Below are 12,625 nucleotides of genomic sequence, written 5' to 3'. Positions count from 1 at the left end.
GCTGGTTTCTGCCACAGGTTTGTGGGACAAACAGTGCAACCCCTCAGTGCTCCTGGGGGCTGCTGCCCAGGACTCCTCTTTCTCACCCCCAAGAGTTACAGGTGCCCAGTGTCCCCCACAGCCACTCCATCATGACAGCACACACCCAGCCCTGCGGTTTCTCCTGCTGCCCCACGCATGACCCAGGCAGTGATGGCTCCTTTTCAAGGCATTGAATGGATAACCCCAGCTCTCCCTAGCAGTGAGCCCTCAGCCCATGTAGTGACATGGTTTAGTGGTGGTCTTGGCAGTCCTGGGGTAATGGTTGGACTTGATGATCTTGAAGGTCTTTTCCAACTTAGTTGATTCTATGATTCTGTGTAGGCAATTCTCTGGCCCAAGGAGGTGGCCAGGGCTGCTCCAGGAGTCACCCATGGCAGGACCAACTCTCCCCAGCCTGTGCCACCTCCTCATATGCCCAGCAGCTCCTGAGCACCAGCTACCCCCTTCTCCCCTCCAGGAAAGAAGAGGCCAAGCCTCTGAATGAATAAATGTCATGTTCACATGGAAGACAACATAGACAATACCAAACATCTCCTAAAACAATACAGCCTCTGCCAGCGGAAGGATGCTCAGCGCCTCCCTCGCCAGCCTAGTACAAACCAGCGTCTTCAACAGTGACACACACAAACCCCACAGGCCAAACAAAGCCACCGTCATTTTCCTGCCCAGTAGCATCTGTAAACAAAAAGAAAACATCATTTGTTGACCCCAAACATATAAAAATACTATAACAAAATGAAATACAAATATATATTAGAATCTGTAAGTATTCTGTATAAAGAGATACTTTAGCAGTTAGCATACAGCAAGAACAGAAACACAACACAACCAAGCCCCGGCTGGGCCATGGGCAGAATGAGACATGTCCTGACTCCTCTGTGCGGCACAGGGGGCTCCTGTGGAGAGGGCGTTTACGGCAGAAACATATCCCCATGGTGCTGGGAATGTCCTGGATGCCGTCGGTGAGCAGGGATAGCAATAGCACCCATGGAGCTGGAAGCACCAAGTGGAGATGCACAGAGCCCGTTCACAGCCGGTGGTGCAGACCTGAAGCTGATGCATGGAGCACTGTGCTGGAGAGACCTGGAGCTGCAGCCCTGGGATGAGTTTGTCCACCATGGTGATGTGGTGACATGCTGTTCAGCTGTGTGCAGTGTCCCAGGTTGGGCGCCCACCATCCTTGGCCCCCAACAGGCAGAGAAGCGATGATGCTGTGGAAGCTGGGTGAATGCAGTACACTGCCATGGGGTCCCCATGCTGCACCGGCAATGGTGCTGCCCCTGAGCCCACAGTGTGTCCCCAGCACTGCTGACTTCGGAGAGGAGCTGCATGAGCATTGGCACCTGAGTCCAGGAGCTGGTGGGACCTGTCATGGCAGCAGTGTCAGCTCCAGGCTTGGGCATCTTCAGCCTCTTCAGGCAGCCCTGGCACTCACAAGGCTGAGGCCCTGGTGATGGGCATGGCAAACCCACACCACAGCTGTCCTGCCCTGGCTGGCTGGGCCGGGGGGACATGGGCCACCATTGCCTGGCTGCAGAACCCATTCCCCAGGGCTGAGCCTGGAGGAAAGGGGTTCCTGTGCTGCCCCACACAGCTCCCACCTCCGTGCAGAGCCGCCCGGCTGGGCTGAGGGCGTTTGTGGCCCCCCTCTGTCTTAACGGCACAGTGGCAGGGTTGGTGCTGGGAGCACCCCAGAAATCTGCACACCACTGCCCGTGACCCATACAGTGTGCCTGGGACCACCCTGGTCCTGCTGCAGCCAGCATGGCCCCAGTGGGTTTGGTGCCCCCAGACCAGCCAAGGGGTGCCACCAGTGGGTCAGGCTGTGGCAGTGGAGCTGTTGACATTTGGGTACTCACTGCCGCTGCCATCAGGGCAATGGCAGGTCCTCAGCAGGGAGTCCAGGGCTGCCAGAGGAGAGGATGGGAAGCAGCACTCCAGGCTCGCAGGAACACGGGATGTCGGCTACACTGCACAGCCCTCTGCCAGCCACAGCCTGCCACGGCCCACGAAGCTCTGCCATGTCAGGCCCCTCTGCTCCAGCCCCGGGTGTTGGAAAAGTCTCCGGCTCACTGGTCTGGACACAGGGGGATGGGGCTGCCAGGGATGGGACACACAGGGGGACACAGGCTCTGCCCTCCGTGGCTGTGAGACTGCACTGGGGAATAGGCCAAGTGCTGCATGGAGTGGATGGGGGCAGCTGGGCAGTGGCCACCCCGTATCCACACATCTGTGTAGCTGCAGTTCTTAACAAATTTTCTATCTACACATTTGCTTTGTGGGTTTTCTTTTTTCTTTTCTTTTTCCTTTTTTCCCAACCCTCTAAATGCAACAGCTCTACCCTTTGCCGGGCTCCTCTGGCGCAGTTCAGGAACACCCAGCCAGCAGCACCGCAGCTGCAGGGCAAAGCGAGGTCCTTGGCTCTTGGGGGGCTCCCTGCTGGCCCCCCGGCTCGCCAGGGCCGGTGGCCGCTCACAGGCACTGGCTGCAGCCGCACTTGCTGGGCTTCTCCACCTCCTCCACGAAGGTTGCGCCATTGCTGCACTCAAAGGCATATTTCCTGCGCCGGAGCCGCAGCCCGGTGCAGCAGCCGGCGCTGGGGCCGCCACACGTCCCCCGGCACTCCACCCAGGCCACCGGCCGCGTCGTCTGGCAGATAGCATAGCCCCGCTGCACCTGGTGGTAGTCCCGCACCGGCTCCCCGCGGCACTCCGGCTCTGTAGGACAGCGACGCTCAGCCTGGTGTCCCGGCATGGGGCTGCCCCCACCCTGGGCACCCACCTCCCCAGCACCTACCTTGGTCACAGAGGGCTCCAGTGTAGCCGTCGTGGCACTCGCAGGTGGGCTGGCCACTTGGGGTGAGGCGGCAGTGGCCATGGACGCAGGGCCGGCGGTGGCAGGGGTCGGGTGGCTCGGTGGGCTGGTTGCAGAGGGTGCCCTGGTAGCCCTCGTGGCACTGGCAGGTGTAGGAGAGGGTGTCGAGGGGCAGGCACAGCCCGTGCACGCACCTGCGGGCACCCAGCACTGTCAGGCAGCTGCCGGCACAGCACAGCACCAGCGTGCACAGCCCACCAGCACCGAGCATGGCACCAGCACAGCATTGCACTGGGACCAGCGTGGCACTGGTATGGCACAGCCATCATGCCATGGCTCTGGCATGGCACCACACAACTCAGTGCTGTGGCACAGCACTGCCATGGCATTGCCACTGCATGGCACCACCGGCACAACCCAGCCACAGTGGACAGTGGAGGGGTGGGCAGGGCAGGCAGTGAGGAGGGACAGCCAATAAGCCAATGGACAGTTGTGGTGGGGCAGTCAAAGACTCAATGGGGCAGGTGGGTCACATTGGGCAGCAAATGGGTCAGGACCATTATTGTTGTACAGCCAATGGGGCAGTATCATTGCCTCAGGACAGCCAATAGAGCAGATGGGTCACTGCATGGCAATGGGACAAGACCGTCGCTGTGGGGAAGCCAGTGGAGTGGGGGCACTCACTTGTGCCCCTGGCAGGGGCCGCCGTGGGGCTGGTCGCAGTGGGGCCCATCCCAGCCGGGCTCACAGTGGCAGACGGGGCCCTGGGCACCGGTGGGCTGGCAGATGCCGTGCAGGCAGTAAAGCTTGCGGCAGGGCTCGCATCCCGGCACCACCCCCGGCGTCATCCGCGTCTTGGTGAAGTCCTGCAGCTCGTTGTTGATGTAGAGGTTGCGGATGCACCCATGGAAGCTGGTGCCGTTGAGGAGCTGCCAGAGGCGGAAGGCGGCCGAGTTGACGTCCACAGGCATCCCTGTGGAGAGCAGGACCATCAGCATACCCGGATGCCTCCCATGTCCCCCGGTCACTGCCCTGGACCCTGTCTTACCTCCTACGTAGAGGGGAGCCTCGCTGTTCAGCGTGTAGTGCTTGCCTGAGTTGTCCATGGTCATGGGGCTGCCACCATCAATGGAAAGGTTCACCATCTGGTCGAAGGTCACCAGCTCCACGGTGTGGAACTGCCCATCGTTGATGGTCTCGGCACTGGTGGGAATGGTCAGGTCAGCTGGGACACCCCCCCAAGCCCGTGCAATTGCAGTGGTGGTCCCCAGTGAGCGGGGAAGGGGTGGCAGGTACCTGTAGATGGCTGAGCTGGGGTGGGTGCCGGGGTCATAGCTGACCCTGACATGTCCCTGGTATAGCTCCACAGCCATGTGGTCGCTGTCGCCATTGTACAGCAGGATGCCATTGCCTTCAGCTGTGGAGACCTGGCAGGGGAGAGGTGGGAGCCCACATCCCTGGGGCAGCACCCCCAATGCCACCCCCTCGATGTCCCCATGCCCCCCTACCCCTCACCTGCAGGGTGATATTGGCCCGGGGCCAGTCCTGCAGGTCAGTGAACTGCAGGTATGTGTCACGGTCCACAAAGTTGACACTCAGCAGCTTCTCACACTTGGGGCCGCCAAAGCCGGGCAGGCACTGGCAGAGGGCACGGGCACCCCGCTCCACGCACAGTGCCCCGTTCTGGCACTCGGCTCGCTCGCAGAGGCTGGGCTGGCTGGCGGCATGGGGTGGCATTTCGCAGAGCTGGCCGCTGTGGGGCCGAGGGTGCTGCTGAGCATGGGGCTGGGAGAGCACCCCATGGAGCTCTGACAGCACTCCCCTGATTTGGGGTTCCCAGGGAGGCTCTCCAGCCAGTGGCATCAGAGGGATGCCTGGATGCTGGATGGTGTCCTGGGGTCCCTCCCCAGGGATGCTTGTTCCCCCCAGCCTCCATCCCTGGACACCCACACCTCCAGCCCCAATCCTTCCTCTCGGAAGGAAGGAAGGAAGGAAGGAAGGAAGGAAGGAAGGAAGGAAGGAAGGAAAAAAGGAAGGAAGGAAGAAAGGAAGGAAGGAAGTGGTAGCCAGGACTCATTCCTCCTGCATGGTGCCATGTAACCATCCCCATTATCCCTGGTGCCCCCCATCCTCCTCGTAGTACCTGTAGCCCTCGGTGCAGATGCAGGAGTAGCCATTCACCTCATCCAGGCAGCGGGCATTGTTCTGGCACCGGTGGTCCTGGCAGTCATTGAAGTCCTCGCTGCAGTTGCTCCCCACGTAGCCGGGCACACATTCACACCTGCGGCAGGCGAGGGGTTCACGGCTGCCCCTTCCTTCCCCCCGGTGCTGGTGGGTGCCTGCTCCTCCTGGCATCTCCCTCCCCATGCCCCCTCCCCAGACTGTGAGCTGCAGCCCCCCAAAAGCAAATGTCTCCCACCAGGCAGCTGGGAGAAAGCAGTTTGGGGAGGGGGGGCTCACCTGGGCCCCTGGCTGGTGGAGACACAGGTAGAGCCATGCTGGCATGGGCTGAGCTCGGCTGAGCAGAAATCCGGTGGCTGCTCACAGAAATCCCCTGCAGGGCAGAAATGGGGATGCCAGGGATGCCCAGAAGCTCTGGGGCCAGAGAGGCAGCCCTGGTCCCCATGGGGCAGGGGAGCTTGGGGTGTCTCAGCCCAGGGCAGGGAGCTGCTGGGCTCACAGCTCGCACCACCTCTGGGTACACAGGGCTCTGGTCCATCGCAGGCAGCTCCTGCCTGAGCCAGGCACCAAGGGCATTGCAGGGTGTGGGGGTCAGTTGGATGTACCCAAACTTGAGGTGGCAGTGCCTAGAGGCCATGGTGATGGGCACTGGGACAGCAGGCAGAAGAGCTATTAGCCCTCATCGGTGAGAAGGGAGAAGCACTGGACGCATACCCTGCCAGGCCTGCAAGGTTTGGGGATGCTTAGCCCTCATTCCGGGTACCTGTGTAGTGGGCAGGGCACAGGCAGGTGTAGTTGGTGGCAGTGGGCACGCAGGAGCCCCCATTCTCACAGATGTGCTCCTTGCAGGGGTCGCTGGTGGCATGGCAGTTTGGACCCTCGAAGCCTGCTGGGCACAGGCACCTGCATGGGGCACAGGGCAGCGTCACGGGGTGGGAAATGGAGCATTTTGGGGTGGTTCCCGTGAAACAAGCAGCACAGCGGGCACAGGGAGGGTGGCAGCCGCAGCAGGCTGTGAGGATGCTGAGTTGCCACGACAACAGGCTGAGAGGCCACTCAGCACTGGGGGGGGGGCAGCGGCAGTGCAGCCCACCTCCTCACCCCATCCTGCCATCTATTTTCAGCTACTAATTGTGCCCTGGTTCCTGGAATGGCCTGAAGCGTTCAGGGTAGCGAGGGTTGTGCAAGGGCATGGCAGCCCTGCAGGGAGCAGCAGTGACCCCGGGCCACATCCTGCCCCATCCCACAGTCAGCCCTGCTGCAGCCGCCACATTGCAGCCCCAAATTCCGCTGTGCTATCCCTCTCCATGCCTTCTGTGGTGGTGGGACCCCCTCTCTCCCCCATGCCCTCAGCCCAGGAGCCTGCAGGGCTGGGGGGCACGAGGAAGCAGAGCCAGTGCTCAGCCCTGCTAGTGCTATGCTGGCAGGAGGCACAGGCAGGGCTGCAGAGAGCAGGAGCATGGGCTGGTGCTACCACACGAATGCAATATCCCAGCTATATGCCCAAAGGAGCACTTAGGAGGGGAAGGAAGCATCACACTTTATCTCCAAGGTATGCTGGGGCTCCATGATGCTGCCCAAACACCCGTCTTTCATGGGTTCCCATCCAGCACTCACCTGAAGCCGGCTCCTTCCCCATCCTGAGGCTGGCAGGTCCCCCCGTTGAGGCAGGGGTTGGAGGAGCAGCCGCTGAGTGCCACCTCGCAGTCCCTGCCCTGGGGAGGGATGGAGAGGTGGGAGCGAGGAGGGTGGCACAGCACCATGCCCAGCTCTCCCTGCCCCATCCCACTCAGCAGGGCACTGTGCTGTGCAGGGAGGGCAGACAGTCCTGCAGGCAGTGAGCCCCAGGGGCAGCCCCCGTTGCTCCCTTCCCCTCTGCAGGGTCATGTCCCCCTGCACTGGCGACCCCCAGGACCATGGTACCTTGTAGCCGCTGGGGCAGGTGCAGCGGTAGAAGCCGAGGGGGTCGTTGTGGCAGGTGCCCTGGTTCTGGCACGGGCTGGAGAGGCAGGGGTTGCACTTGGCCTGGACGCTCAGGGCAGGCGGGCCTGTGGGATGGGAGTCAGTGCAGGGAGTGATGGAGAGGTGCCCATTCGTGGGTACCAACATGGGGTCAGAGCTCCAGCCACAGCTGGGAGCAGAGTCTGCCCCAGGGGCTGTGCACCAGGCAATGAGACAGCCATGAGTTTGCTCAGTCACCCAGGGATATGCCACCGGCCACGTAAGGGGACAAGCATCATGGTCTGCCTCCTCCACAGGGCAGCTCAACAGATGAAATGCTGGGGTGCCCCACACACAGAACATCAGGCATCGGGCATGAGATACCTGGCTCCCCATGGCACCTGCTGCCCTGGCTGAGGAGGGCACAGATGGACAGACAGACAGCACAGGCACCTCTCACCTTGGCACTCAAACTTCTTGGCAGGTGTGGTGAGCAGCAGCTTCCCTTCCATGTCAGGGGGCCCAGCGCAGCGGGCGATGCCTGGCTCCTTGTACCCTGTCTTGACCCAGCTGGAGAGCCAGCGCAGGTTGCAGCTGCAGTACAGGGGGTTGGCTCCGATGGCTCTGCAGGGGGGAGGAAGGACAAAACTGCACTCACTGCCCTGCAGAGGGAACCAGGCTTGAAGACCTTGGGACTGGGCACAACTCCATCACTTGGCTGGGCTGCTGTGTGATGGGGGGACCCAGTGCTCTCTGCTGGGGCTCTCCCCTGCTGCCCACACAGAAATCCCCGTGAGTCCCTCTCCTCCTTTTGCACTTGGACAAAGCTGCCTGGGCTCAGCACAAACTGGGCAAAGCACTTTGAGGCTGTGCAGAAACATCATAGCCATTGCACGGGAGCTGTGAGGACAGCCTCAGCTCTGCTGCACGATGCAGAACAGGGGTACCAGAGCAGGCTGCTGGGGACAAGCAGCAGGTCACAGCCAGAGCTTGTGGTGACAGCATCAGGGGAGAGCAAGGAATTGCTCCAAGAGAGGAAGGTTGCTCTGCTCCCCAGCAGAGCAAGGCAGGGAGCAGTGGGTGATGTATGAGGCTGAGGGGTTTAATGCCTCTTTGCATCCTCCTTCACTGCAAAGGTGAGCAGTGGTGGAGGACCGGTGTGACTGACACGTGTGACGAAGGAAGGAGATGGCAGGCAGGAAGGCAGGCGCTAGGGACAGCAGATCTGCTGGGGCTGACAAACCTGCTCCTACAGCACCGACAGCGCCGGCTGGTGACACAGTTCAGCGCTGTGGGAACCGGCAGCACTGCGCTTCAGCAAGGAAACCAATGCAGAGCCAGGAGAGATCAGACTGAGCAGTGCTGCTCCCAAAAAACAGGGAGGCCAGGACTGGAAACCAAGATGCTCTCTGCAGGCTGGAGGAACAGCCTGAGAGCCCCAGGATGCCAGGAGCAGGATCAGGCACTGGAGGGTGGATAGGAACAGCTTAGCAGGAACAGGGAAGGGTCTGAAAAGTCACCCTGAGCAAAGGAAAATCCTTGCCCTGCGTGATGGGTATGGGGCTGTGCTCCTGGGGTACAAGGTCCCTTGAAGAGGAGGGAGGAGGATGCTTGATGAGAGATTTGGGGGGCTGCTCCAGAGAAGCACCCTGGCAGGAGGATAATGATGCTCCGGCACGGGTCAGAGCAGCCCCTAGCGACCCACAGTTGTGCCAGCATCTTGCATGGTGCTGGGGACCCTGCATGTTAGGGGGTCCTGGGGACCTGGTGGGACCCCACACCATCTCCATCAAGGACCAGAAACACTGTGAGGCTCAGCTGCACACCTAGAGCTGGGGGCAGAGCACAGGGAGGGCAGGCACAGCAAGGTACTGCCCCACAAACACTGTCCCATGTACCAACCCAGAGAAGAGGAGAGGAGGTAGCTCAGCCCCTAGAGAAGCTGGGCTCAGCCCTGTGGTTTTTAAAGGTCTCCCGAGCATGCATCCAGCCCTGCACCTGCAGAGCAGGAGATACTCACAGGTGGGACAGGGAGGTGACATCTGCAAAGATGCCCTCAGGGAGGCTGGAGATGTCATTGCCATGGAGAGACCTGCAGAGAACAGAGGGTCCTGTGATGCCCATGATTCCAAGTGGACAGCAAGGACTGTGACCAGCTGGGCTGCCACCAGCCCATGGGTCCAGCCATGGGTGGCAGAGCTGGACCCCACCACACTGTCGTGGCTGCAAAGGCACCATGTGCTCTGAGAGGCTGAAGCTTCACCCCTTGCTCCTCCTGCAGCCTGTACCCTGCCTGCCCGTACCCAGCTCTGGCACAGGGGACATGTGGACACAGGCAGCAGCAGAGGCTGTAAGCAGGGCTATGGGCAGGTACTTACAGCAGCCGGAGTGAGCGCAGGCCCTCGAAGGCTAACGGAGGGATGCACTGCAGGGAGTTGTAGCTGAGGATCCTGTGGAAGGGAAGAAGGAGGCAACACAGCGCTGGGGGTACGTCTGTGTCTGCTGCAAGAAGCCCACCCTGGGATGCATTCCCTCTGTGTGAGCCCCAGCTCAAATCACAGCTTCACCCACATGGAGAGGGGAGACCCTGGTGTCCCCAGCACCCCCAATCTTTGAGGTCCCCTAGGAACAGCCCCCCACAGCTCAGTTCTGTGGCATGCCGCAGGGACCACACTTACAGGGTGGTGAGCTGGCTCATGTTGGTGAAGGAGGAGTTGCTCAGGGAACTGATCTTGTTGTTGCTCAGATCACTGTAAAACAGAAACCCCAGTGCTTGGAGTGCGCTGGGCCCTGTCCTCCCCTTGATGCTCCCCTGCCTGCTCAGCTGCAATGCGGTGCAAACAGCAGCATGGCCTCCAAGGGAGTGGAAGGGCTGCCACACAGGGTGATGGCAGCAGTGCTACTGTACCCCCCTGCTCACCGCCAGCAGAGGCTGTGAGCACCCAAGAGCTGAGCATCACTGCAGTCAGCTGTTTCCCAGTGCAGAGCAGGGACACAGAAGGATGTTGGGGTTCCCTGAACGCTGCCAGGCCCTTCCCAAGGATCACACACCATGGAGACAGCCCCTGTCCTTGCACACCAGTCCCAGCAGTGGGACCAGCTGCCCGGCCTCCTGCTCCTGGTTACTTACACAAGCTGCAGGTACTTGAAGGTGGAGAGCTGCCCCGGGACCTGAGTGAACTGGTTTCCATCCAGGTAGCTGCAAGGGAAAACAAAAGCACCTCAGGGTGCTTCCTGAGAAGCAGGAGGTCCCTCCTTCTGCCTTCCCGATTCTCCTGGGCACCACCATGGATTTCGTGCTGCAAGGAGCATCTTCAGCATCACCTCTCCCCCAGCATGCAGGGCCTGGGGCTCTCAGGGGACCCCTGGGCTGCAGGGCAGGTAGTGTGAGAGCACACGGCTACACCTGAGGGCTCTGTGTGCTGGTCCCCAGGGGCAGCCTCCCAGCAGCCTGCGTGTGCAAGCGCAGCCAGCCACGTGCTGCATTTACACATCCAATGTGAGTGTGGGCAGCAGAAACCATTCCCAAGGCACGTGTGAGAGACAGCAGAGGATGCAGAGAGAGAAGGGGTGTGTGAGACAGCGCAGGGGTGTGAGGCGCTGCTATACATGTGTAGCTGCACAACCAGTGCCTACACTACCTGCACACAGGACTTGCCGTCCCCTATCCCAGACAGGAGCAGAGCCCCTTTCACAGCAATGGGCAACACTGCACATTCAGAGCTTGCATGGCTGCTTGGATATCCCCCGATACCCACAGTGATGGGTGGCTGATGCCAGGTAAACCACATCCCATTGCCTGTGTGCTCGGAGCTGGGGCTGCCAAGAGTATCCCCGCAGCCTTGGTGAGAGGTGGTGGCAGAGCGGGGCCAGGGAGCTGGCAGAGGCAGGGTGGCCTTGTCCCTGTTGCTGATGGCAGCCTCATGGGGACTCCAGGGCTGCATGGGGACTGCAGCTGCCCCCTCCCAAAGAGGCCAAAGAGAAGGGATCCAGCTGCTGTGACAACATCCCTTGCACATCACCATTAGTAGCCCTGAGTCGGCAGAGAGGCTCTCGCTGAGCCCCCTGCTTGGTTGGGTCTGGACAGGGTCCCTTGGTTGCGTGGGGGGTCACCACCAGGCTGGGAGAGCGCTGTGAGAGACAGTATCTCTGCCCAACACCTGCACAACTGCCCAGCAAAGAGCCCCCGCACCCAGAGCGGCAAAGTCTGGGGGGAGACCCAGGCATTCGGCCACCACTCACAGCTCCGTGACATTCTTGGGGATCCCTTTGGGCAGGGCCTTGAGGTGCTTGTTGCTGCAGCGGACAACGGTGTCGAGGCACGTGCACTCCTGGGGGCACTGCGGACGGGGGATGCAGCTCGTCTCCTCCTGACCTGCACCGGGCACAGAGAGCCACAAAGTCACCAAGGCACAGCCCTTGGGCACTGCATGAGGCTGGACTCGATGCCTTGTACCTGCCTACGACTGCTCCCCTCCCGTGCCAACTATCTCCCTTCGCCCCCAAAGCAGGGTGCTGCGGGCAACAGCCTCAGCCCAACTGAGAGTCAGCAGTGCAGGAATCACTCCTGTGCCCAGAAACTGCCTGCCCCACTGGGATGGATGCAACTAGCCAGCTCGAGGCTGCTCTGATTTTCACCATTTTCAAGCAAAAATACATGGCAGAGATGAGAGCACACAAGAAGGGGCTCAGTCCTGCCAATCCTTCTGAAATAACCTCCTTCACCCATCCCCCAGAGGCAGCAGTGGCTGCAAGGAGCAGCCGGAAGAGCCAGCATTGCTGCCTCTTCCCACGGGAGAGACGTCCCCAGAACGACCGTATGTTATCTCACACCGTTGGGAAAGGCGCAGGATGCACCCTTCAGTCTTTGACGTGGTGGAGGAGGGAAAGCAGAAGAAATGATGATGTGTTTGTAAATATTTTACAGAGGGCTCAAAAGCTGTTCTAAATTAAAAAAACTTTAAAAAGAAGTCTTTTCTCTCAACAGGCACACTGCCCGCCTACTCCATCTGCCCAGCTCCACCATGTGGGGCTGGGAAGGGAAGGAGCAGGATGAATCTTGGTGGGCTTTCCTTATACATCTGCTCCTGCCAGCACCCAGGGCACGGCGTTTGCCAGCACAGACCTGCCTACGTACAAGGGCCACACGGTGCAGTGGGTGCAAACTCCTCTTCCAGCTTCAGAGCAGCTCATGGGGATTTAAGCGCAGCCCTAAGGGCTGGGTACCAGGAAGGGAAATTCGTGCATCAGGGGAAGGCATTAATGGGCTGAGGGATCCCCCCTGAGCTACCGGCTTGCTACAGCACACTGCCGAACATCCCAGAAGCAAGGGTGATGCTGGGACAAGGAGATTGTGGTGCCAGCCTGGGACAAGCAGCCCGGTCCCCTCTCACCCCCAGCGCCGCAGGGCCCGTGAGTTACCTTCCTCACACCTGAAGTCAGGGAAAGCCACGTCCTGGAGCGGGATCTGCCGGAGGAAGTCGGGGTTTTGGCACCGCGGGTTCCCCGTCACGATCTTCCTCTTGCGCAGCCAGTCCCCCAGCCAGGCCAGCTGGCAGTTGCAGTTGAAGGGGTTGGCGAGCAGGTTCCTGCACAAGAGGGAGTGCGAGGGCATCACCTGAGCAGCCTCCGGGCAAGAAGACCCCCT

At 60.8% G+C, this 12,625-nt stretch overlaps 1 protein-coding gene across 3 annotated transcripts in view; it reads right to left on the bottom strand.

Moving 5' to 3' along the window:
- Nucleotides 1-517: 517 nt before the first annotated feature.
- The window catches only part of SLIT1 (slit guidance ligand 1), a 61,950-nt gene continuing 49,842 nt past the window's right edge, over nucleotides 518-12,625 (bottom strand). The window contains exons 20-38 of one of the 3 annotated variants that reach the window (XR_003991497.1): nucleotides 12,400-12,566; nucleotides 11,221-11,353; nucleotides 10,109-10,177; nucleotides 9,657-9,728; nucleotides 9,357-9,428; nucleotides 8,999-9,070; nucleotides 7,439-7,602; nucleotides 6,961-7,085; nucleotides 6,655-6,752; nucleotides 5,801-5,940; nucleotides 5,317-5,410; nucleotides 5,000-5,137; nucleotides 4,372-4,609; nucleotides 4,153-4,283; nucleotides 3,905-4,059; nucleotides 3,541-3,829; nucleotides 2,839-3,050; nucleotides 1,090-2,759; nucleotides 520-717 (exon numbers count right to left, since the gene is read on the bottom strand). Coding sequence is in view for 1 of the 3 variants with exons in the window: in XM_030486897.1 (XP_030342757.1) it covers nucleotides 2,515-2,759; nucleotides 2,839-3,050; nucleotides 3,541-3,829; nucleotides 3,905-4,059; nucleotides 4,153-4,283; nucleotides 4,372-4,609; nucleotides 5,000-5,137; nucleotides 5,317-5,410; nucleotides 5,801-5,940; nucleotides 6,655-6,752; nucleotides 6,961-7,085; nucleotides 7,439-7,602; nucleotides 8,999-9,070; nucleotides 9,357-9,428; nucleotides 9,657-9,728; nucleotides 10,109-10,177; nucleotides 11,221-11,353; nucleotides 12,400-12,566 (2,614 nt within the window). In the remaining 2 variants the exon portion in view is untranslated. Of the gene's footprint in view, nucleotides 2,760-2,838; nucleotides 3,051-3,540; nucleotides 3,830-3,904; nucleotides 4,060-4,152; nucleotides 4,284-4,371; nucleotides 4,610-4,999; nucleotides 5,138-5,316; nucleotides 5,411-5,800; nucleotides 5,941-6,654; nucleotides 6,753-6,960; nucleotides 7,086-7,438; nucleotides 7,603-8,998; nucleotides 9,071-9,356; nucleotides 9,429-9,656; nucleotides 9,729-10,108; nucleotides 10,178-11,220; nucleotides 11,354-12,399; nucleotides 12,567-12,625 lie in introns of all 3 variants that reach the window. The other 2 variants (XR_003991498.1, XM_030486897.1) reach the window with 2 other exon arrangements.

The sequence above is a fragment of the Strigops habroptila genome, chromosome 5 (genome assembly GCF_004027225.2).
Source record: "Strigops habroptila isolate Jane chromosome 5, bStrHab1.2.pri, whole genome shotgun sequence".
Taxonomy (NCBI): domain Eukaryota; kingdom Metazoa; phylum Chordata; class Aves; order Psittaciformes; family Psittacidae; genus Strigops; species Strigops habroptila.
This window is presented reverse-complemented; position numbering and strand designations above follow the sequence as displayed.